This window comes from Etheostoma spectabile, unplaced genomic scaffold, assembly GCF_008692095.1.
Source record: "Etheostoma spectabile isolate EspeVRDwgs_2016 unplaced genomic scaffold, UIUC_Espe_1.0 scaffold00003474, whole genome shotgun sequence".
Lineage (NCBI taxonomy): Eukaryota > Metazoa > Chordata > Actinopteri > Perciformes > Percidae > Etheostoma > Etheostoma spectabile.
In genome coordinates this window covers 87-26,790 of record NW_022603034.1, presented here as the reverse complement: position 1 = coordinate 26,790, position 26,704 = coordinate 87, and the positions used below count along the sequence as shown (strand labels likewise).

At 41.0% G+C, this 26,704-nt stretch overlaps 1 protein-coding gene across 1 annotated transcript; it reads right to left on the bottom strand.

Annotated features, from left to right (window-relative positions):
* Positions 1-441: 441 nt before the first annotated feature.
* On the bottom strand, positions 442-25,934 carry LOC116676594 (receptor-type tyrosine-protein phosphatase F-like). Its single transcript, XM_032507591.1, has 6 exons — positions 25,856-25,934; positions 18,776-18,885; positions 14,873-14,905; positions 14,032-14,129; positions 1,835-1,958; positions 442-635 (listed from the first exon to the last, which is right to left on the bottom strand). Exons 2-6 carry the CDS (start codon positions 18,852-18,854, stop codon positions 442-444), a joined length of 528 nt encoding a protein of 175 aa, XP_032363482.1. The 5' UTR covers positions 18,855-18,885; positions 25,856-25,934.
* Positions 25,935-26,704: the final 770 nt, after the last annotated feature.

Below are 26,704 nucleotides of genomic sequence, written 5' to 3'. Positions count from 1 at the left end.
AAATTGGACCGGTTTCCAAAAACTTTCTATGTCACAGAAGAACAATGAAAAAAGTGATAAATGTTGAAAAAAAACTACAAAAAAAGCAGGAAAAAAGCAACAAAAACATTTTTTTTTCAAATGCTGAAAAAGTGACCCAAAAAATCTGAAAAAGGGACAAAAACATCAAAAACACTGGAAAAAGTGACAAAGAAATTGTAAAAAAATTGACAAAAACATAATTAAAAAAAAGGAAAAAGTGACAAGAAATAGGAATAAATTGACAAAAACATTGGGAATTTTTTTTTGAAAAAGAACAACAAAATGTTGAAATTTCAACCCAGAGAAACACAAAGTTGCATGGTCGACGGGAAGACAACACAAGGGTTAAAAACATGTTGTGTCTCTTCTTCGGTAAATGCACTGTCAACCAAGGCCGTTGTCATGAGAGGGTTACATTGATTAACATGGGAGGCTCACCCGGGACTTCTCCTCCAGACGGGTCATCATGACGATGGTGCAGGTCCTCTGCTCCCACACCATCCTCCAGAAGTCGCTCAGCGTCTCCGGCAGCGGCCCCTGGGTGGCGATGTAAGCATTCTGCTTCCTGTAGCCGTCAATGTAGTTGGCGTTGATGTAGTCGCTACCTGGAACCCCTGCAGGAAGGAACCGGTCGGACAGAGTTAACAAGCATATTCATAGATAACAGAAAACAGCGGGGCTTCTTACTAAAATAGGATGAAATACACTCACATTATATGACAGGGGAAATCTGAAATGACAGTTGTCTCATTATATTTGAATGTTTAAACCCTTGTGTTGTCTTCCAGTTGACTGTGCACTTGTTAAACAACTATTTTCTGATGTTTTTGACACATTTTGCGACACTTTTTTACGCTTTTGATATTTTCTTTTACCCTACCACCAGTACATACACCACTAACACCATCTTATTACTAGATTGACACGTTTTTTTGAAATCCATGGGCAATAAACCTCATATGTAAGAAACTTTACCTCATTTTTGAGTTAAAAAAGCAGAAATTAGGAATTATTCAGACTAATATAAGACGAATGTATGTTGGTAGATAATCAGAGACGTGTGTATATCAAAGTATAGTCCAAATACTGTATTAAAAAATTCAATTTGTTTTCAAATGCTATTAATTCTCTGAAGTCTAAGGGTATATTTAAATATCTTCTTGAATTATCCTTTTAAGGGTTTTTTGCATGCAATCTGACCCCTGTGTGTTTAATATTAAAAGGCTCAGAACAGACTTAGTGTTCTGCATAGTGAGACATTGCTCCAGAGAAATATATAAAGAGATTATTTGGCCCTAAAGCAGAAATAATTTTCAAATCTCTTGCACGAACACACCTGCACTCAATTGTTTTGGTGCTTGAAATGGGTTTACAAAAGTCTTGGATTCACAAAAGTAGCGTAATATATCATTTAATAGTACATAAAGGTCTACAATTTCGGAATATTGCTTTTTGAGTAGGAGTTTTGTCAAACATCTCTTGTACTCGCCGGTGCTTCATTTGTGTTCAGAGGGTTAAATTGAATCAAACACCCAAAATGTAATGAAAGTAGTTTAATGTTCATTAATTGTACAAGCGAAGAGCTTTGTATGGTATCCATGTACTTTTTGTGTGATTTTTGTAAACAAAAACATACATATTGCTGATGTTGAAAAGGGGTCAAATTCAACCCAAGGACAACCGGAGGGTTAACTAAAGATCCGGTTCTCTTTGCGTTTGAGGTAAATCAAGACCCAACCACTATGTGAGAATGACACATAGTGGTTAAACGTTAACCACAGTGGGTAAAATGAGATGTCTGAGTGTCTCTTACCATCCACAGGTGTGAGGATGACCCTGGAGTGGTCGTAGGCGATCACATTTGCATAGCGGTTCTTTGGCTTGCTGACTTCAAGGTTGGAGTGCTCCCAGGTGAACTGCTGTCCTGGATCAATAGACTGCCACACAGAGGGGATGGAGAGAGGAGAGCCGGTAACCATTTATTACAACAATGCCCATATTCTTTTCTGTTTTTTAAAGCCTGTCAGAGCTTGGAGCAAAAAGCCCAGACCAATAAACGTGACACAAACTAATTCATCATCCCTCCCCCAGCCTGCGGCTCTATAATATATAAAAAAAAGCCCTAGATGAACTTTAACTTCCCTGGACACACACACAGGGCTGTTTGGACACTCCTAAAATCCCTTACAGCCTTTCACCTACCAGCTCAGTGCCTGGTGTTAACAAAGAACAGATCCAGTGAGGAAGGGAAACGCCATTTTCCCCAAAGGATGTGGGACAATAGTTCTTGGATGTATGTTTCCCAATAGCATACATTAGGGTTGAATGATGGTGGACCACTAGCACTATGTCAAGAGTCAACAGATTAGGACTTGTGGTAGATTTTATTTCTCAATACAGCCAAAAGTGACACAAGCATGGACTCTTTGGGAAGCACCCTCATGGAGTAGAGCTGTGGAGAGAAACAACCCGTATTGTCATTGTCATATGGTTTGGAGGACTTGTTGGGATATTTACATTTTGTAACTATTCTACCCTTATTGTTTCTTTGCTTCGATATTTATTTATTTATTTTTACTAATTTTTACAAAATGGGTCGCAGACCCGTTTTATTGGGGTGCCAATTGGCAGAGTCAAATGCATCTCAATCTTATGTGAATGAGCGTTCTTTTTTGCTACACTGGTCTTTTCAGCTCAGATGCTTTTTTTTGTTTTTTTTCTCTCTCTCTCTCTTCTCTTATCCTAGGAGTTGATAAGAAAAATGAGTTGAGAAAGGGGTGAGACACAGAACGGAGAATAGAGACCTTTTCTGTTTTTGTTTACTTTTATAATGGAATAAATATACTTCATATACATTTAAATTCATGGTTAGTTCCGCCTTTTGTCCACAGTTTAAAAATGTAGATGTTACCATGACTCATGGAGTATTTTTGTAAATCTGGGTCCCGGGGAGACATCAAATTTCTCTTTTGGGTCTTGAGCTGAAAAAGTTTGGGAACCACTGTTCTACACGAAGAAACATGACGTTAGAACAGATGGTGAATTGTTCTTGTATTAATGTTTTTTTAATTCTTATTTCCTTGTACTCTTGTGTTTTAAATCATTGCAGTATGCCAGATGGAAAGCCACGCCTGTGTTCCAGCGATGGTGGAGTGTGTCCTGATAAGAGCCGGGCAGGTTTTCAATATGCTGCCTGGTGATTGGTGTTGGGAACCGAGCAGTGTGATTAAACACTATCTTTAAACACAGAGATCTTAGAGCATGTGACCTCTGAGACAAAGGCAATCGCATGGCTCACATCTGGCCTGAGGACCCTTTTAAAAACAAAGAGAACGCGGCCTACATGCAACTGTAAAAAGCCTACAAAGTCACGTTTCCATGAGAAAAGATGGCCGGAGGATTAAAAACCACACAGGTTGTAGTTTACACCTACAGGTCACCTTCAAGAACTCTGATTCCCGATTGGCAGGAGTCCCTGAACGCAGCATAAATACTCTGGTGACCCTCTTTTCATTGTCACCCACTACAGTACATTTTGGAATTCATGGTCAATAACCCTCATTTATATAGAATTGTACTTGGTATTTGAGTTAAAAAAGAAGAAATTATGAATTATTTTGACTAATAGTTATGATCAGAGGAATGAAAGTGATCAATTGTATTTGCAAAAAGCATTGTATGGAATCCAATCCATTTATTTGTGATAATTTGGTTAAAAAGAAACCCATATTTCAGATATAGACATTTTTTAAAGAGGACAATCTGTTGCTCTCCATTACATCCGTACTAAATTGGAAGCACAGCCAAACATATGTACTCTAATTAAATGGTTTCATTTTCTGGACGAATGAACTATTTTGGATCCCGTTGAAATATGTGGGCATCAGCTTTTCATCTCTGCAGAATAGAAAACAAAAAAGACAACTTGAAACTGTAATACTACACTGCTGTCTCTGCATCGAGGAATAAAACTCTATGCTGTGCGCTTGATGTACCAGCTCAGCCAACCCGGCTATGCTTTCTGTCCTCTTTACACACTAATCTAGCACACGCACACGCACATGCACACGCACACGCACACACACCGCTTGTTTTTGCCTTTGTTGTAGGTAATAGGCTTGTAGATTGAAGAACTATTGATTAACCATTGATAATTTGTTAGCTGAATTCTATACTACTTTAAAGAGCAGGTGTTTGTGATTAGTTGTGTATTTGTTGTAATAACAGCTGGTTGAACAAGTCTGTGCTCGAATTTAATAAATACATTTCATTTAATAAAGTTCACTTTATAAAATAATTTAATTAATTTGGATCTGTAATTTTAAAGAGAACTCCACCTATGAGACTGTTTTCACAGTTCAAGTATTGGTCCCTGATTCCAGGGTGGTGCCTCGTTTATGATTTTTTTAAAATTTGGTTAAGTTATTAAAGGTGCCCTGCCACATGTATATCATTACTTTGTGGTAATGTCTGAAGTTCTACCATGGACCTGCAGGAAGACTCAGCTAACAACAGGCTAAGCTGCTTGACTCTGATTGGCTAACAGCTAGCGAATGAGAGTCTGGCTATCAGCACCCTTTCCCCAGCGCAACTGGGCGAGCTCATGAATAGTAATGAGCTCAGGCAACATGACATCAGACTGACCAGCTGTTGGGATTGGCCTGATTTCTTCTCTTGTTTCTTTTCAGTAACTAAAGCTGACAGACGAGGTAGCAGTCCATTTTGTGTTTTGTGTGGCAGGGCACATTCAATACACATATTCACAACGTTATTAATATTGATAAAACATCTTTGATGAATTGCTAACAATTGAATCTGTACCTTCCTAATCCCCAACATAGGTCTCCCAGCGATTGCTGGCTGTGAATGCAGGCGCGGGTTTAGCTGAATAATAACATGCTGAGGTCTGTTTTTCATGATTGATGTTTCACACTCCTACTTATCTTGAATCATCTGGAAAACAAATCCATACCCGTATACACACATACACACACACACACATACATATTCACAGGCAAAATGAAGCTGCGACGAGGACTCTAATATCCTGATCCTCTACTCCTGACTGGCTGGCTGGGCGGCGGCTCAGCCCACCCAGTCTCCAACTGATAATAATGACAATGGAGAAAGAGGTTGAATGCACATCTTATTTAACAGCCTGTTAGGTAAGGCTTCCACCGCGCTGCACTGACAAACCACTCACATTACTGCTAATGTGCTCCACCGACGCGTAGATCAGTTACCCAGTATGTCAGTGTAATCACACTCACGGAGCTGCAGTTCCACCAACAAAAAAAACAATGCAGGTAAACACAGCCAGAGGAATAGTCGGGCGTGAAGCGTGTGGATTTGTGTATGGCAGAGTCAGGATTACACTCAGCACCAGCTGCCACATTCACTGAGTTAAGAATAATAACTCACTTATGTCTAATACGCGTTACAGGAGTCTGTGTTGGCTCTCAATTACATCTTACGTCTTATCTATTTCTCCCTGTCAGATGAGAATCACATTCACTTTGCTGAGTGTTGTTAAAATTAAACCAAATACATACATACTTACTAATAAATATACAAACTATGGTGATTTTTACGTGATGCTTTCTGTAACTTCCAATGTTTGCATCCAGTGCCTACCAGTCTATATCCACGACATTCTACTTTCAGGATTGCTCTGTTGCCGCTGGAAATTTCGTGGGACGTAATTTCCAGGACATTGGCGTCAATTTTTTTTAATCACAAGATTAATGTTCTTTTTGGCCTAGCATACTTTGTAGTTTTTTTCACATGCTGTTGCAACAACTAGTAACGTTAGAAAAACTACAACACCACACTGGATCTACGGTGCACGCCGCACACAAGCCGTTTGGGCTCGCGGGCCGGCCACAGAGTAGTAACGTTGCGTTTTGAGTGGATGGCGAGGGCGAGATGCCAAAATGGACGGAAATAAATGGAATTCTAAATGGAAAGTTTACTTTTTTGAAGTTGCCAAATGTTCCATTGACGAGACCAAAGGGATCTGTGTGTGTTGTCGTTGTGAACTGAGCTATCATTGCAGCATGGCCAGTCTGATATACCACTTGATGGCCAAGCACACAGCTGTTGCCAATCCCCCCCCCCCCCCCCGTCAGAGTATTTTTTTCACCCTTTTATTGATGGACAGCGTTACATTGTGTGACAGATTATTTGTTCCAATTGGGAATATTAGTGTGAAATTGAACACTACAGTTGGCTATATGCTGGGGGGGATCTTTGAAAATACAGTAGGCCAAATGCTGGGGGGTCTTGAACACTACAATAGGCTACATGTTGAGGGGGGGTCTTGAACACTACAGTAGGCTACATGTTGAGGGGGGTCTTGAACACTACGGTAGGCTATATGCTGGGGGGGGGGGGGTCTTGAACACTACAGTAGGCTACATGTTAAGGGGGGTCTTGAACACTACGGTAGGCTATATGCTGGGGGGTCTTGAACACTACAGTAGGCTATATGCTGGGGGGGGGTCTTGAACACTACAGTAGGCTACATGTTGAGGGGGGTCTTGAACACTACAGTAGGCTATATGCTGGGGGGGGTCTTGAACACTACAGTAGGCTATATGCTGGGGGGGGGGGGGGCTCTTGAACACTACAGTAGAATATATGCCAACGTTATTTTCAATAAAAAAAAACATTTACACAAAGTGAGCCGATCCACTTTTCTATGTTGATGAGAGCATTAAAATGAGAAAAAAATAATGGGACAAAAAGAAATCAAGGAACATTTAGAATAAAACTGACATTGATGCAATTAATCGCAATTCAATATTTTAATCGTTTGGCAGCACTAAGGATGATATAAACACGCCACTCCTGTTGTAAACGCAGAATCAGATAGGTCCTTATATATGTCATTTTGTAAATATGTGTGGGTGTGTTTATGAGTTGTTACTCTGATAGCCATCATCATGGTTCATCACACAAACTGCTATAATTATTATGATTCATATTTCAGGAAGGAAGTTTTACCTCGCAACTGCAAATGGTCACTTTTGGGGGAATTACTGGAATGGTGGGTCCTTTATAGAGTGTGGTCCTACTCTGTGTCTGGTGATACCTCGTGGTATGATTTGATACTGTAAATGAAATTGAATTGAATTGAATGAATTTATTGTGTTTGGGAGATATGTATTTGCCATTGCATTGGCCAATGAGCATATTTGTTCATTTGTAAAGAGACAGTTATCGATCCTCAAGTGGATCCGACTAGGCAATCTAATTGGTCAACTAGATCCGACTAGGCAATCTAATTGGTCAATTAGAAATAGAAATTAGAAAGTGCACTTATCACCATGACAGCACATCCAGAGCACACCATGCTCATCACTCAAAATATTTCAATCAAAAACATAAAAAAATCAGGAACCGCAGGGAACACACAGAAACTCTCCTGCATTTTATGTAAAGGGATTCATCAGATTGAAGATTTTTTTTTTTTTAACAGTGCTCTGGAGACAGTTTTTGGAAATGTTTGGATCACATCAGCTGTGTCGGCATGACGCTATGTTAATGAACGTCCGTTACATTAAAGCCATTGCCAAATGAGTTGATACGAAGCTAATTAAGACTATCAGCTCCACACAGCTCTCTCTGTATTTCTCAGTATGGATATGTTCGGAAACTAGTGTTGTCCGGTGACAATAACAACCTCTTCTAAAGAGTCATGTTTTATAAATCCTCCGTGTCCTCGAGAGCCTCAAATAGTGACGCCAACAGTCCCGACCCAGAGCGTCTATATGTGACGCATCAATAACAAAACCCAAAGGCATCTGACCAAGCACTGCTTTTTGACTTGATAGGACTGAGAATGTGTTGGTTTTTTATGGGCGGAATTTATTCAATTTGGGAAAATCCCATGTCCCCACAAAGCAACAAAGCTAACTTTAGCTTAAGACGGATATCTGACTAAACAGGGCGGGTCTAGAAATCCAAATCGTCTCTGTTGCTTGTTTTATTTTGAGAGCATATTGCGCCACAATATGAATACAGTTTGAGTACAACTTTTATTTTGTTGGTAACCGTTGCATTTGAGGGTTTGATTTAATATCATATTTTTGGAACACGGAAGTAGAAAGTGATGCTTACTTCTGCGAAGGCCTTGCCGCACCACTGTTGTGCCAATACTGACGTTAAATCCCACCCTTGAGTGTTATAATGCTCAAACAGATATTAATAACAGCTTTAATCCTTGCCAATGCAGAGGTGAGGCTCAGTTAACAGCCCAAACTAAGTTTTACCAGTATAAACCAGCTTTTACGCATTTGATATGGCTAATAAATGGATGTAATCATTATTATGTGATGAAAAGAATTACTGTTATATATTATGGAGTGTATGAAGTGGTCTCAAGTGGTCCCCAAACTCATACATCAGATGTAACAAGCTGTAAGATCCTCTGGCGGGTCTCATTTTAAATGCAGCCATTATGAGCTTTTCATTTCAAGGCCTGGTGCTCTTACTATAGACTAATGGCTCGTAGCGCCGATGCAACAGGACACAGGAGGACACACAACGAGTGTGTGTGAGTGTGTGTGTGTGTGTGAGAGAGTGTGTGTGTGCGTGTATGTGTGTGCGTGTATGTGTTTTTGCGTGTATGTGTGAGTGTGACACTTTGAACTGGTCCCTCCACACCTCTGCTCTGCATTGGATGAGAAGAGCAACCCCCCCCCACCCCCCCATCCTCACCACTTTCTACAGAGGGACACTAGAGAACATACTGACCAGCTGCATCTCTGTCTGGTCTGGGTCCTGCACCACCTCAGACTGGAAACATGTAGAGGGACAGCACCTCCTTCAATCCATGAAACTGCTCGCAGACGCTGCCTGATCAGGGCTCAGCCAATCACCAAGGACCCCTGCCACCCCAACCATGACCAGGACTCAGCCAATCACTAAGGACCCCTCCCACCCCAACCATGACCAGGGCTCAGCCATCACTAAGGACCCCTCCCACCCCAACCATGACAGGGCTCAGCCATCACCAAGGACCCCTGCCACCCCAACCATGACCAGGGCTCAGCCAATCACTAAGGACCCCTCCCACCCCAACCATGACCAGGGCTCAGCCATCACTAAGGACCCCTCCCACCCCAACCATGACCAGGACTCAGTCCAGTCACTAAGGACCCCTCCCACTCCAATCATGGACTGTTCTCCCTGCTGCCCTCTGGCAAGAGGTTCAGCAGCTTCAAATGCAGAACAACAGCTTCATCCCCCCCGTCATAAGACTGATGAACTCCCAATAATCCCCCCCCCCCCATACATACAACACTAGTCATTTTACATGGACACTGTGAACCCTAGTTGCACTAATGTAACTTTAAATGTATATTATTTATTCATTGCAATACATTCTGCTTCTATTGCACTGGTCATAATCGTCTTATAATAAATATACTACATTTTTAATTTTATATTGCACATACCTTATATTGCACATACTTTTTCATGTTTCTCTTTTTACTTGTCTTCTGTTTCTTTTTCCTTTTTTTGGAGCCTTGCAATAAATCTCGCTCAACTGTATATGTGAATGTGCAGTTAAATGACAATAAAGTCTGTCTAAGTCTGTCTAAGTGTGTGTGTGTGTGTGTGTGTGTGTGTGTGTGTGTGTGTGTGTGTGTGTGTGTGTGTGAGAGGGACGATGTGAGCCAGATCATTGCAATGGGTTGTTCTTGCATTCACTTTTGCTGTTCCTGATCCAGAGAAGATATCAAGATACAGATTTTTTTTAATTTTTTTTAATTAATAACCTTGCACCATAGATAAGCACTGACCTCTAGTTAAGTCTGGAGCTGTGAGATGTTACATTGAGATGGCTTTTTTAGGCATTTGATTAATTGTGTGTGTGTGTGTGTGTGTGTGAGAGAGAGGGAGAGACCTAGTGCCTCGGCCATCCCCAATCTCCAGATCAAACTTTATTGAATTCTACGGTATCAGATTACACATCAGCTGCTGTGATTTTTGGTTTCATTCTTAATAGTGAAGGCCAAAATCTTCATTTTCCGAGCCCACTAGATGGCGCTCTTTGTCCAACAAAGTGTTAAAAACACACTGAATTGCCTTTTTTTTTAGCCTTTTTCTTTAAACCAAGAGCGCCATCGAGAAGGCTCAGAAAATAAATAAGAATGGTTCATGAAGATTCATGAGGCTTCCTTTGGCCATCACTAATTCCTGATTATTAGCAGAAACAAAGAGCAAATATTCAGACGGAAGCGACCTGAACCAACCGGTTTGTACCTTGGGTAAAAACTCCCAGTCTAAGTCATGTGATTTTTTAGAGATGGCAAATCACGGTGTCTCTTACCGGTCATTCACACCGCCACCGACTTGAGCGTCTAAAGTTACCGGAAGTCATTCATTTTCAATGGAAGCCGGCTTCTCTCAGCTGCAAGGAGCGGCAAATCTGTCGGCGTTTTGGGCGTTTTGCGCGTCAACCAGAAAGTTTAAATTTTTCAACTTTATGGTTATGAGCTATGACGTGGTTCAGCGGCTAATGCCAGCCGCCAATCGGAATATAGACGTCCTTCGCGCTGGCTGATCCCGGAGAAACAATGTTAACTTTCGTTCCTACCAAAAATTCATTATGGGACAAGCTCATAATCGCCGTTGCTGGGTTGCCTATCTTTTATAAGATAACGTTGTTTGTACATAGGGACCAGTTAACGTTACCTGCTGGTCACATCGTCTCTAATGGTCCGCTCACAGTGAAGTCCTGCACGGGTCACTAGGTAGTCTGGCGGCTGCTCGCTCTGCCTGCATGCCGCTACGGCTCAGCGGCTAACTGGCGAGCTAACTGCTAACCCACCCCGCTGTGACCAATTGACAATACGACTTCTGTCATTGTATATGTAATTTATAAATGGTTTCTAGTGTCAGTGTATTGGCCGTGGCTGCGTGTGCTTCTCCCGATCGAACAGAGAAAGTTACGGGGGAAAAAGCTTCCCCGTACTTTTTGACAAGCGTCCTTAGCGAAGCGGGCCAAGCTTTTTTGCAGCTCAAGTCGGTGGCGGTGTGAACGTACGGTTAGGGTGTCTTGTGGAGAGTGGTGTGAGAATAAAGAGGCAGGGACTGTTGCTATGAGGCATCCAATCCTTGTCTAAGAGGGACGAAAGTTGAGTCTGTATTCTTGGCATGAAGTCAAGCCTGTTCCTAGTGGGTGCTGGACTCTGCAGGGTTATGCCTTGTCACCGATACTTCTTGCAACATTGATGGGCAGAATCTTAAGGCACCGCCATTGGGACAGCAGTGTCTGGTAGGTTTTCGGTTTACAAAACAGTATGTAATAATAATCAGATAATTATTTGAATTATTAGACTAGTAAATGCAAGTCAGCATCCTTGTAATTGGATACGTGGCTTAGTATCATCCAATACCCAACATTTCATATTTTTCATCCACATGTTTTGTTCGAAGACAGGCTTGCCAAAATATTCAAAACTGAATTGTTATTATCTTGTTTGGCAAACACAACAACCTGTCTCCACAAAGTTCCCTCCATTTCACCATATTGGGTAAGAAAAAAAACTTTGAAAGGTAGAAAAGTTGATGCAGCTGCTGTTTCATAATTTATATGCCCTCTTCCTTCTAGGGTACATAACAGTACACCCATCTGTCCTGGTTTATCCGCTGGAAATTCACCACTTTAAATGCAAATTACCTTCCATTGTAGGACATCAACAAGCCATAATCCCTCACTGGCTTTTACAGTAGGTAAAGACAGTGGGTAATACATTTATTTTTGGAAAGGAGGCAGAGATTATGCATGCTTAGTAGCATCCTTTTAAAAATAACTAATGCTGAACCTTAACTCTGTAATGGGGAGCCAGCTCAATACATGAGTAGAAACATCAGGCCTGGAATGTGTGATGTATTTTAGTGAGAAAATAGAATATTGATTTTACAGATGCATGGGAATGGGAAAAAAACATGTATCCCTGGCCTGACTGAAACAAAAAGCAGTTTCCAATATCACTGAGTAACACGAAAAATAAACCCATAGGGTAAAATTCATGACAGACATTGTAACGCCGCACAAGATACAACTGTCTGAAAAAGTCTTTAAATGAAATGACATGGTTTGACCATGAAGATGGGAGATGCAGTTAGCTTGACTGAAGACGTGGCCTGCATGGGTGGTCACTTTCAGCGTCAGTGTAGCGGTAACGTTAGACTGATGGAGCTGCACGTATAATTGCACACGTCCACAATATGCTCCTCTCTGGGTTTTCATTCTGAGATGGGATTATGTAGAAACACAGCTAGTCTCTCTTTGGTTTGTGCTTCCAATTGAACAATATCTATCTGACATTATGGATACAGCGTGGTAAAAGCTGAGCTGACTAGTAATGGAGTGCAGCTTGTCTTGCCCTGATATACAGTATATGTATGTACAGTATATATATATATATTAGGGATGAGCGAGTACAGCATTATCTGTATCTGTATCTGTTTACCACATGAATTATCTGTATCCGGATCCGTACTCGGACTGGGCGGGGCCTAAACCGGAAGTGGGTCAGGTTCTCTTGAAATGTGCGGGGCTTTAACCGGTATGTTATTGAAGCATGCAATTGATATGAGTTGATCAAAAATTGTTATATTTATTGCTGATTTGAAAACTATTTACATGAAAGCATCGAGCTTCAGATCAATGGTGTTGTCATGGTAACAAACTATATACAGAACGTTTTGCAACAATGAATACAACACATGCGGTACAGTAAATGTAATGAACAAGAGTTTTCATACTCAATATAACTTAATTTTTTTAACTTTTTATTTTTTATGATCAGGTGATTTTTTTTTTTTTGGTTCTTTTTTTTATTTTTTATTCCACACCAGGTATATATGTGTGTGTGTGTGTATATGTGTGTGTGTGTGTGTGTGAGTAAGAGAGAGACACAGAGAGAGAGGGGGCGGGGGCAGCTGACAGTAAAAAATAAAATAATTCTCCGATGGCAGAGACGCAAAAGGAGTCACATTTTAAACCAAGCAGCACGTCTGAAACCCACGTTCCCCAGAAATCTACTGTTACTATGTAAGGACTACAAACCCCACGTTCACCAGAAATCTACTGGTTACTATGTAAGGACTACAAACCGAAGATAAAAACAAACCTGAAGCTGAAGAAACCCTAAACGTTAACGGAACAGATCCGCAGACCCGATTGACTGATGGAGCGGGAGAGAGAGAGAGAGAGAGAGAGAGAGAGAGAGAGAGGAGAGAGAGAGAGAGAGAGAGAGAGAGAGAGAGAGGGAGGCGCATTTCTCCATGTTCTGTGTGTGTGTGATTGATCCGAGCGGTTTGTAGGCGGGGGGGCGCTGTGATTATCACAGAACGCTGCGCGGCCATTTGAGGAGTCGTATTCAATCCGAGCACGGATATTGACTCATATTACTCGTAGAATACTTGTACTTGGCAAAAGTGCTTTATCCGTACCGGATACTCGTTTCAGCCGGATACTTGGATCACCCCTAATATATATATATATATATATATATATATATACATAGATATTTGTCAGTCTGCTTTTTGGATTATATTAGATAATACGACAACAAACCAACAAACAACTGGAAAATAACAGTCATTGTGCAAAAAGTACTGAATGAATGTAAAGTGGCCTTATATAAAATATATTTTTAAGTAAAATTAGATGGCCTTAGTACAAAAAATATTGCAATGTAAGTGATTAGGTGATGTGAAATTAAACAGAATTACATGTAATTAAATAATATAGCAAAAGTAAGTATCCTGTAGATGATATTGAGTCTAACCATAGTATAAATGAGTACTCGGAACGGAAAAATATAAATACAGATAATAATAAAAATATACTTAGAGGCATGGTGAGTGGTGAGTAATTGAAGCAGGAAAGTCTAGGTAAGTATTAAAACAAAGTATTTTTTTGCCTTGGTCACTGAATTGGACCTGGGAGAACTTTTCTTTTCACCATGTATGAGAGCAGGAAGTTACCTCGTACTCCTGAGAGAAGCGAAGACCGTCATTGGCCTTGAGTCTCTCTATGTAGTCCGCCAGGTCGCAGACGGCAATGGGAGGATGTTCCCTCATCCCTGCAGGGAGAGGTGGAGCGGTAAGTACATTCCATCACACACACACACACACACACACACACACACACACACACACACACACACACACACACACACAACACACACACACCACACACACACACACACACACAAAGGGTCCAAAATTAGCACCATCCACTAACATCAACTGGTACAATGGGCAAGTGTCTGGTGGATTTGCTTCACTCTACAGCCAAAAAACAATGGTGATCTATGATTGTCTGGTACAATTTCACGCACGCACGCACACACGCATGCACGCACACACGCACCAGAGTGTAGATGCATGTTGAAGGCTCAGAGCTTGCTGGTCAGAGTGTTATGGGGTGACAGTGAGGGTAATGTGTGCTGCGAAGAAGGATGACGTATGACTGTGCAGCTCTTCAACAGCATGCCATAACCACACCGGTGAACAAGCATGCTGATTGGTTAAAGAAATCCCATTAAGCCATAAGTGAGTGCAAAAGTGCCACAATGGTGGTTGGGGTGCTAAGAGTACCTACAGCATCTTACACTGACATTTGTTTCTATATATCTATATTTTTAATGTATTTCTACTGTATTTTATTTCAAATCTCAGTTTTAACGACATGGAAGGACCATGAGGGAAGTATATGGAGTTTAATAAGTGGGCTCTAGTTCAAATGGGTGCTATGTAAAAAGAAAGGGAAGGAGGTGGGGATGGAGGAAATATCAGTAAAACACAAGAGGGATAAAAAACTAACTTGGAGTATTCGGGCAACTGAGGCCACTGGAACCTGTGGGGGGAAGACCAGGCAAAACAAACAGAACAGGGGTCAGTTAGGAAAAGACAGAAAAACGAAAATAACACATGGATCTGTTGTGTGCTGTGCACTGTGACGCAGCTTTATCTGTAAAATATATCTTACAGGTTTTTATATTGCTAAACCCCAATGGGCACAACTGAAGCCACATGTGCAAAACTGTAACTACAGTCTGCACTGCAGCAGTTCATGTGAACCAAACTATCGTTCGGTTTTCATCGCTTGAACACAGTTTTCAAAACTCTACACACTTAGCCACAATGTGCACAACACTGGATTTACAGCACTTGTTCAAATGAAAGCTAAAATTGCAATCAGCGAAGTTTGATGGGCCCCAGACTGAGATCTATTCTGTTTTGAATGTGTGGTTAACAGTTTTGACAGCAGTGTGTTAGCATTTGAACAAAGCGCTGTGGATAGTTGTGCACATTGTGGATAAAGCCATGGGCTAAGTGTGTAGAGTTTTGAAAACTGTGTTCCAGCAATGAAAAATGAACTAGACTACATGAACTGCTGCTGTGCAGACTGTAGTTACAGTTTTGCACATGTGACTCCAGTTGTGCCCACTGTGGTTAAGTAGTCTTAAAAAAACTTTAAGCAAACTGCTGATTTTCTATATATTTTCTTTAAAGAAACTATTGAGCAGTGTGTAGTCACTTCATTTGTTCTAACTGTAAAGATAAAAAGTTAGTGTTTTCTGTCTTGGTGTTTGATGCTAGTGTTTTTACTCTGTGTGTTCTGAGTGACAGTGTGTGTTATCTCAGTGAGGGTTGTTCACAGTGTGTGGTGCACTGAGCCTGTTTTGAGACGTGGGTTAAGAGTTGTATTGCTTGGAATGAGTTTGCAGCTGATGTGAACTGTTTAGTTCAGGTGACTGTTGGTAGTGCAGACTGTAGTTAGAGTTTTGCACACGTGGTTTCAGTCACTGTCGTTTAGCAACTGAAAAAAAACCTGTATATTTAGATGAGGCGGCTTCAGCTGTTACGGGGCATTCACATCAAGCCATTTTCTGCAGGGTGGTGCAGCAGAGGGAGTTTCAAAAGAATGGCCCATTTGTATGACACCCTTTTGTGTTCTTAAACCCCCCCGCGCATAAAGCACAAGTAGACTTTATATTTCACAATTAGTGTTTTCCATCAGATCGTTCATAGATCTCTGACTGCACTGTACCACAGCTTTATTTGTTTGTATTCAGCTATTACACAAACTCACGGGCAGGTCAGTGCTTGTCTTTGGTGTTTTAAAGCTTTCCTGTGGCAGCAATAGAGGCAGTGATGTTTCCTGTTTCGTGTACAGGAACCGCCTCACACCGCCTCAAACCATAGCTCAAAACACAACGACAACGCAGCGTGACGTGGATTTGCTGTTCTCCACAAGATGAGTCGATCTCAACCTTTCGCCACAGGCCTCTTTTTGCGTGTCGCCCCTGCGCCAACCCCCATCCAAAATAATTGGAAAGACCTGCGTTTTTGCAGGAACGTTGGACACCTGACGCGGGCAGTCTGAACGCAGCCTTAGTCATTCCAGCGGGGGTCTCTGGGGGTGGAAATGTTGATTATGGGTTGTTCAGTTGGTCAGGGTTCCACCTGAAGGCATGGTGAAATTACGTTTCCAATCAATGAAATTGAAAAATAAAAAGGCTGTTGTGTTGGCTATTTGCAAATACCCAAAAAGGGCCTCCTTAGGGAGATCAAACTGTTGCTTATGCATTCTTAAAATATGTCTCCAATAACCTTATTGCCCCTCGCTTTCCACATATTAAAGACAGAGATGCCACTCCTTTGGATAAAGTCACCATTCCCAGAGACAGGCGTCAGCAGAGAGAACAAATCCTTTCTTCCAGGAAAACTGCAAAGTGTGCTTCCAGACCTTAAGAGAATAGTAAACCAAGGATTTAACTTCTTAAGTGATGTTATGTATTTTGCAGTTAAGCAGGCCCCGTGGGGGGGAGTTGTGAGCAAGCCGAAGGATCTATACAGAGAGCTGAGTCGAGATGTGAATGTAGCCAACTGCTGATAACATTTTTGAAAAAAAAAAATCACCTCACCCTCATCATTCCTTCTCCAGGAGTGAGTTATTTTATTATCTAGGCCTAGGGGAGTTTTTGATAGAATCAGTGAATGAGAAATTGGAACTCAAGCCTTGTCAGATCACTGTCCTATTAGCGTGATGGTTATTCCACTGTATAATAACCCTTCTTGTAGACAGTGAGTAGAAAGTTATGACTAAAGAAATGGATTTTTTATTTGATGGTGAATGAAACACTGGCAATTAGTTCTTCACTGTTATGGGAAACTGGAAGTTTTAGAGGCTTTAAGGCCACCCGGTGAGCTTTCACTGGAGGGGGAACAAAGGTTGGCAGGGAAATGAGTTGCTGAATTTCTGTTGGAGTAAACAACATCTGCCAAATACCCTCCCACTGCTACCTTAGGTAAATGCCAGCCATCTGATTGAGAAGAGGAACATGGATAAAACACAATGACAAACCTCCCACTGAGTTTAAAACCTCCCACTGAAAGACAGGCGGGAGGAAGAAATAAGAGGAGTAGTTGGATGGGTGAAGAGATCAGTGAAAACGTCTGGCAGGAGAGTGACTTAGGAAACAAAGAGAAAGTAAACCGGAGAGAGTTATAGTCAGAGAATAGAGAAAAGAAACAGCCTGCCTGGTTCATTTAACTAACAGTAGTTATGATTGGAGGAAAGGAGGATGTTAATTGATGTCATATCTGCGTAGGGAGGAAGTTAGGTTTGATGGATGGATCAGCAAAACATCAGGTTCTCTAACAAGAGACTGCTGTTCATTTCCAACCGACAGTCAACGTTTTCTTCAAAGCATGATCTATCCTTAACCGCATTTTTATTATAATAACCACGATGACGAAGGTTCCCCAAATTTAACAAAGTTCTGTATTTTAACCCAAACCAAGATCTGTCCCTACAACTAGTCCATATCGACAAAACTCAATTTCCAGGATTATTCAAGTGCTGCCTGAAATTCTGGTGGATGTCCTTCATTTTCAGCCAAATGTCCCTCACCTTCCTCTTTCTTTGTGTTGTAATTCTAAACTCTGTAGGATTTATGAGGACTATGGTTATCTGCTCCTCAGATCTCTGCAGGGTAAATCCAGACAGCTAGCTAGACTATTTGTCCAATCGGAGTTTTCTGTTGACGACTAAAACAACCTTTTGAACTTACAAGTTCCTTCCCGAGGCTGTTGCCCAAGACGATTGTGATTGGTTTAAAGAAAAGTTTTTCTCTCATCCTGGAATGCTGTGTAGACTAGCCAGACCTTCTTTTGCAGCGCTCTGGAGGAAGGTCTGGTAATGCGGGACTACTGTCTGTACACAGTCTACGGTTTGGACAACAGCCCCTGAGTTTGTCTATGATGTACTTCAAAGGTAAAGAACACAGCGTGATTGGTTGATTGGTCTTTATTTGCCTCACAAATGCTAAAAAAAATATTTAATATTTATTTAATATACTTATTTCTAAAAACATTACACCGCTTTATCGCAGCAAAATATTCCCGTTTTGTGTGAAAGTGGTCAGGACAAAACAACGGTTCACACTGGGTTTTGAAAAAAAAACAAAAAAAAACAACCCTAGTAATAAGCTGCGTGTGCACACAATCTATGGGGTCATTTATTGGGAAAGGACAATTGCGTCCAGAGACAAAAACCTAAGCAGATATCTGTCAGTATTATCACGGCTACGGGTACATCAGGGAGATAATGAAGTGTTTGTGTTGGTCAACTTGAATAAATATGAGCTTATAGGTTCTAGGGACAGTGTGTGTGCATGTGTGTGTGTGTGTGTGTGTGTGTGTGTGCGTGTGTCCATGCCTTGTGTCTGATAGTTGAGTCGCCTCATCTCCACAGGGTCTGAGGAGTGGGCCAGCAGTGAGTCCTTGACCCCCGCCATGTGCTCATCCTTGGCTGGAGATGTTCGTTTCCTGGTGGAATGAAGAAATGGCGCGATGAGAACAGGCAACCATGTGAACAACTCAAAGTCCAGGGACACTCTCGTCATAGATTTAACCATTTATTGCCACAATTGGAAATACAGTTATGCTTGTTGCTGATGGCTCTGGTCTTGATAATGCTCTCTGGACCAGCCAAGCAGCATGCTAAGCTGAAACAGGGAGCGCTATGCAGAAACCCTATTAAACTTTAAGTCATGTTAGGACTCTGAACTAGGAAGGTGGAGTCTGGGGTGGTGGAAGCGAAGCGTTGGCAGTGTGGCAGGGACTAGTGAGGAGGAAGGCATATTAAAAATCACTGCCTTGATGTGAGAATGGCTGCGAATGGCATGTGGCTGATAGGAATGATATTCAATCAGCAGCCGTGTGACTTCCATGTCTTGCATGAGCTAACGCTAAGCTAAATGTACTTTATCTCAACTCTGTTTAAAATGGGAGGAGGTCCAGATAAAAATGTTTGTTTGAACTATTAAAAACAATAAGAAAGCTCCATTGAGACAATAGCATGCACAATTATTATATTCTAAATGGATTATGGATGTCTTTCAATGATGGACATTGGAGATTCTGATACCACTGTAAAGAATGAATGCCACGTGTATAGTGTAAGATGTATAGATGTTACAGAGTTGCGATGTGGCGTTAGAATTGTGCATTGTGTTTGTTACAGCAAACATTCTGTATTGATATTTTCTTACAGCCCCAGGCAGGTGCAAAGTAACAAAAGATGATGATTTACCCTGACCGAGACAGGTCGCTTTGAGAATATATCAATATTATATCAATATCGTGATATGAGACAAGATATCGTCTTAGATTATGGATGTATCGTAATAAGTGTTGTCTTTTCCTGCATTAGAGTAAAGCTAGTAATAGTAGTAAAGTAAACATTTTGCCACACAGAATCTTCTGGTCATGGACTACGTGTTCACTAATTTGTTCACCTTTTTCACTTAAGTCATTAAGAACAGGTTCTTAGTTACAATGGCCTGACAAGTGGCAAAGCCGCTTAGGGAAAAGGGAAGGAGGGCTAGAAAATAAAATACAATAAAACACAGACAGCAGTAAACATGTGTACTGTACTATTAGTCTATTTAGTCAGAAAGAATTAGATTTACTTGGAAAAGTCAGTCAATCAATTAATCAATTTGTCACGTGAATCATATAGAATAACATTCTAGTCATAGGTAATAAATGCATACAATAACATGATTTGCCTCTTTCACTCTTTTTGAAACCAGACCACAGTTTGCACTAACTTTCCTACATCTCAGCAGGGATATAGACAGTCTATTCATGTATATTGTGTTATTACCATATCCCTTTGGCATATCCATTGACTTATTTACACCCCACTTTGCTCCGGCTGTGTAATGCCTACTTAATCTGCCCTTCATGTAGCCCGTTGTATTCTGTATTTCTGTATTGTGTGGAATGTGAAACTGTATGTTGTCCTGCACACTTGTGCTTAAAGCTGTTCTCAATGGTCTACCTGATGAATAAAGATAAAATAAAATAAATAAAAGTGGGAAAAAAAGTGGGAAGCTATGTAAGTGGTAGTCTTAGACTTAGCTATATTAAGTCTCCCTTAAATAAAAGCAACAGATGATATACTGTAACTCTGGAAAGTATATGTATATACTGTAAGTCCTCAATATATACCATGCTCTAAACATGGGTCATAAATTACAATTCACAATTATAACAAGTTATAGGAAAGCAAAAATGGGAGAAAGAATTACGAATTGGGATTTACACTGAACAATAGGAGGACATGTATACATGTAGGGCTTACAAGATAAACATTCAGTATTTTACTACCCCAAATAAATATGCTAAATATGATTTGTCTGCTTCAAGTGTTGGAGGGAACGGGAAGATTTCAAGGCAAATTTCTACCCCCATATTTTGGTAATGTTAAATGTTACACTGGAGTGGTGAGAAAAGGGAAAATAGAAAATATTATGAAGACATTCACAGATGTAATGCCTTCTGGGAAATGGGACAAATATTTAATAAGGCTACATTCACATTGCTACGTATGTTTTGGCTATTAAACCTCATGTTATCCTTGGGTCAAATCTGACCTGTTTTCAGTTAATTCAGTTTTTTTTGTCACAAAAAATGGGCCGTTGAAATAATACATGGTTTAAGTGAAAGTTTTGAGCCAAAAGCGGTGTGTTTTCTAGCTCCGGTAGAAGAACTAAGCTCCGTTTAAACTAACACGCCCAGACCGCATATCTCATCAACATTCTCGTATACTGGGCATAAACAGGAGGCAGCGTGTAGACCCCGCCTGTTGCTGGTAGTTGCCGTGGTTACGTTAGTAGCTTGGTCTCAGAGAACGAGACGTCATGACTGATAAGACAAAGCGTTGGCGTCAGTGCGGGTGTTACCAAAGGTGTCCGTTTGCGACCTTTGAGACTGGATCACAACCCCGCAGACTCCGAACCAAAACGGGTCAGAAGTGATTCCAAATGTCTCCGGTTTAGGGGCTCGGAAACGCCAGAGCAGGAGGAATGAGGGGGGGAAACGTTGCAGAAGATATTCATTTTTAAACCACAGCATAGCAGTGTAAATGTAGCCTAAGTATGTTGACGATAAGAAGTTCTTTGAATGTGTTTACAAGAAATTGGAGGTAAAGGGGAAGGGTAGACAAATGGAAAGAGATACTGGAGCAAATTAAAAGGGGGGGGAAATGCTGTAAGAACAGACAGCGGCACTAACCTTTCTTGTTTGCTGCATCCACAGAAAGCGGGCAAAAAGAGAGAGAGGGAGCAGAAAGAGAGAGAGAAAGGATTCATTTACAAGTTGTCAGCAGCAGGGATACCACACAGAGTCACAGTGGAGGAGAAGTGCACCTGACAGATCACATTACAGCACCAAACTTATTACTCCTACTGCTCCCTTCTTTATCTGATCCCCAGTCAGCGGAGCAGCTTCTCCTTCCAGCGTCTGAGATCTTCAGCTTACACGCATGTTCTTTTTTATTGCTATTTAGAATTATATGATCAGTTTATGATCAATTATATGATTGGTCGCTTCTTACTGATACTAAGGCTGTCTTCACACACAGTCCTTTAAACTCAGTCCCCCTCTGTTTGTCCACATGGGCATTGTGCAAGTATCTAATTGCCAACTTAAAACCTTTTAGAAGCTTAACCCTCATGTTGTCCTTGGGTCAAATTGACCCGTTTTCAGTTAATTTTTTCTTTTTTGGTCACAAAAATTGGGCCGTGGAAATAAGCGCTATAAATGTCAACATTAGAAATATCAAAAAACTTTGGAAAAAACACCCACAACTTTGAAAAAGTGACAAAAATGTGGGAAAAAGTAAGAATGTTGAAAACCCTTTTTTTCATGGTTGATGGGAAGACAACTCAAGGTTTAAACATGTTCCGGCCACATATCAAAATAAATACATGCATTAAAATGTGTGTGTAAAATGTAAGTGCAATGGTGTCTATTCATATAATAAAATGTACCAAGATAAGGGAGGAGATCTCATATGTATTTTGAGTTGTTTATCTATGCAATGATTTCTTCTGTTCATATTGACATCCCTTCCTAGCAACAACTACTCTGTGAAAGACGGGAACGCAATCCTCAGTCCTCATTTCTAAATTCAGCTAAGGTTAAAATGTGGTTTAGAATTTTTCTAGGATTCCATTTCCTCTTTGTGTTCCCCACTGAGATAACCCTCTGATCTACTCTAGTAGGGCATTTATGTCCATGTGGAAAGCTACAAACCAAATCTTTGTTACTGGATCTTTCCGAGGAAATCATTATATATCTGCCCATCGCAGGTTTCTTTGTGAATATCCCTGAAAAATCTGTATGGCGTCACGTTTATAGCATAACTTGCGAGCATTCAAAAACATGCTCACATGCAAATTTGAACTTTTCACACGCGCAGATAGTAGTCTTTGCGCACCATATAATAACAAACAACAATAACCTTATTCCACTGAACAATAGCTATGTTAACGGAGGCTACAAGACATTTTAGAGATAAGGGTATATTGGGAAAGGATTTACGCACATTTCAAAAGTATCGCGCATATCCCAACCACAGAACGGATGAGAGCCACTTACATATTCCTTTATTTACGGGGCTCACTTGCTCTACATTGCTAGCCTAGAAATCTAGACCCATTCCTAGTGTCAGTCTGGCAACTCTCCGTTGGCTTGCAAGCTGGAAAAAAAAAATTCTGGTCAGCCAATCACATTGTGTATAGAGTCGGTGGGCAGGCTTAACGTAAGGACGGCTGAGTTGCAACCATACACCGTTAATATTATATATACAGTCTATGGTTGCAACGGTTAAACGGGAAATTTAAAGGAGACAACCATTTATGCATTTATCCCTGATAATGGGGAGTTCCCAGACCCAACATCTTGATGTTCTGGCTTGTCAGGCTACTATATGCGCAGGTGCCATTCTTACCCTCTCCCTGTTTTGTTTCACACTCCCAGACGCCTTGATTGTTGAATTGGTGCACAGAGAGGGCTTTAAATGAACTTTTTTGATCACCAGCCAACATGGCTAGCAGATTTTAAAAGTTGCCAGCCAATCGGATTTTTTACTAGCCAAATTCTTTTCTAACTAATTTAACTTGAATAGCAGCTCCTCTGGTTTGTTCGTCTTCTCCATTTCAGCCTAGCTTGTAATCGATCGCACGCACACTGGCCAATGGTTGTCTGACGCGTCACGACTTGGTGTTCATGGGAAATGTAGGATAAGTACTATAAGCAGTGTTGCCAGACACAGATTACGTTTCCAAGCTAAAGACACACAAAATTGCCCAACTCTCTTGGCAGAAAACAGATAAATCTGGAAACAATGACTCGGTGCATCATTTCTGCAGCCTGCCGATTCAAACAGACGGTTTGCTTCATTCATCAAAAAATACAGTATCACAAAGGGTAAGATATTATGGAATATATACATTACCCAACGCATGCTCATCTCACTTTTCAAAGTGTACTAAAATAAGTGTCACCTACTTAAAAACAATTAACTTTCTATAATACCGTTATATATTTAGGAAAATGTGTTCTAGCGATGTAATAAATATTTGATTTATAAGAATGAAGCATACAAAACATCAACTTAGTCTTGCAACACCCAGTGATTTCAGTTTGATTTGCTTTCCTCAGAGACTCCCCAGAACCAATATTACTAAACAAATTCTGACACATCAAGAGAGAAACGGGCAAACACAAAACGAGAAAAAGACTAAACAAGTGTTGCCATTTGAGCAGAGCAGTAGCCATATGGAGCCCCGTCAGCAGTCCCAGATGTTTGATCCAAGCACAGGAAGCACGGGCCAACTGTTAGCTTGGAAGGGCAGCGCCGTGGGGCAACTCACAGCGCTTTCCTCCATATGCCATGAAGGGCCTTTGCCTTCAGGCCGGCTCAGCGAGAATTTCTAATGGTCTGTACTTTAGAAAATACTCCAGTCTGACCATTTCTTGGTGCCTGACTCTTGTTAAATGTTGTCGTCATCTGCTGTGCTGAAGAAAAATGCTCCAGCGCCCTCTCTGGACTGGGCTTAATAAATGATCGCTCAGCTAGATGACGAGACCACAATGAGCAGGCACTGCTTCAAAGTATACCGACACTATTCCTGTCTTCATTAAACAAAATGAACATGTGTGTGAAGCATAGCGGAGAGGGGTGGGGGTAGACACAGCAAGTACTACTGTGTCTACTTGTGGTAAATTGGGGGGCTAAAGAACACAACAGGAGCATACAAAATTAAGATAGATTAATGTAAATTTAAAATTGTAGCTTCTGGCTTTAACAAGGTCTCGTTCTCTGACAGATTTGTTAAACAATACAGGAATAATTTCCTTTACATACAGTTCATAAAGACCTTTGCACCTTAAACGTACACTATGTAATTTTCTGCTGCTAGGGGTCTCTTAATCAAAACAATGGACATAAATTATTGGAGTTTAACACAATTGCGGATTAAAATATATCTGTTCACGGATAAGTTTATCCATTGCAGTTTTATCCACGTTACCTTTAGTAACGTTTATTCATGTCCTTCTGATAATATAGCTGCAGTTTCCCCCACATAATTACGTTTTCTTGGTTTGATTTGTATTGGTAGCTAGCGTTAACTAGCTAGTTGACCAGTTAGCGAGCAAGCAAGCTAACATTAGCCAGCAGCTATAACCAAAATATCACAATATATTTTACGTCAGTGTCACTTGTTGGAGGTTTTCAGCACCGAGGCGAAACGGGCTTGTTACTCAACCCTGCTGAGAGACTTAGCTACTTAGTGTCTGGGGCTGGACGCCAAAATACTTCAGGGCTGTAAAGAAGACGCTAAATGCTAAAGGGGTGAGAAATTTCAGAACAACACGGCAGCCAGCCAGACTCAAAAGCCTCGGGGCATAATGGGTCCGTTTTCCCCGACGGAACATTACGCTTTCTGTTATTAGCATCGTTATTACCCGGCGTTGGAATGGTTGGGTTCCGTTTGCTTTAAGTTAATTATAGTGCTGGCTAATTGTGAATGTGGGGCTGTTGTCCGCTTTCAGCTCAACTGAAGTCCCTTAGCGTGGGGGTGTGAGGGCAGAAAAAATAAGGTGGGATAAGCTGGCTAACTTAGCATTAGATTTGTCTTCAATCTATAACAGCTAACATTAACGCTTAACGTTGGCATAAATCCGCCTTTAGACAGCATTGTGTGGCTAAATGATTAGCACTTTTCCTCACAGCAAGGTTGGGGGTTTTTCTCCACCATAAAGCATGCATGCTAGGTCAAGAGGACTACAGTGGAAATGATGAGAGACCGGCTAACACTGGCATTTACAAAAATGTTGTTTAATGTGCATTGTCCTAGTCATAAATAAATCTATTTTAGACTTTTCTGAAATGTAACAGGCAGGACAGAAGCTGTCTGCTTTTTTTTTCCATTAGACTCACCTCTTGAAGAGAAGAATAGCAATGACTATGATGATGAGAATGACTGCCAGCACGGGGCATCATCCCACAGCATCTCGGAGTCCTCGGTTTGTCGGGCCATCCCACTGTGGAGCTTCCCATGATGGGATCAGAGAACGGGCTGGCTGCAAAAGTCCTCTGCTGCAAATGGGTAGGATGATCCAGAGTCAGTTCACACTCACTGATTTACACACAACGGAGCAGAGTAAATCAGGACATACTGTCAGCATGGTGAGTAGTGATGTACTTTCATTGGTTGTGCTTTGGTTGTTGCTTTATCCCCTGGCTATGTAATCAACACATCACCAAATTGATATATGTTAGGCGGGGTATCGTTTTTCTACCTGTAATGATACTGATTCGACATTTCGATATCAGTTCCTGAACGATTTCCGATACCAATTTATAAAATCCCTTTTAACAAAAAGATTTTACGGTAAACTTTTTTTTCAGCTCCTCCATTAAAGTGAAGCCTGTAGTCAAGCCTCTCAAAATACAACAGCATAAACCCGTGAGCCCCATTCTGGGTGTAAATATGTTTTTCCTGCATGCCTCTTTGACGTTAGACAGTCAATCTTTAGATCAAGCATCATTAGATCTTGGCTCATTGTCGCTGATGAGAGGGGTATTAAAATTGGTATCGAAACGACGAGGCATTTTTTGATAATTGGTACTGTTGAGGTAATTAGGTCTGTGCCTAAAAGTATAAAGGATCCTGACCCAGCTCTTATATAATGCAATAATCCCGCACTTTGGCATTTGAGTTGGATGATACCTGATTAACATTGCCAATTATCTCCATTGGTGAGGAACTTGTAATATGTTTGTCTG

Bases quoted from the DNA above. Each gene is read 5' to 3' on its own strand.
- LOC116676594 (XM_032507591.1), bottom strand. From the start codon at position 18,854: ATGGCGGGGGTCAAGGACTCACTGCTGGCCCACTCCTCAGACCCTGTG. The intron at 1,959-14,031 runs GTAACTTCCTGC...TCTGTGTGGCAG, and splicing joins GCTTCTCTCAGGAGTACGAG to TCTATTGATCCAGGACAGCA. The intron at 636-1,834 runs GTAAGAGACACT...TCCTTCCTGCAG, and splicing joins CATCCTCACACCTGTGGATG to GGGTTCCAGGTAGCGACTAC.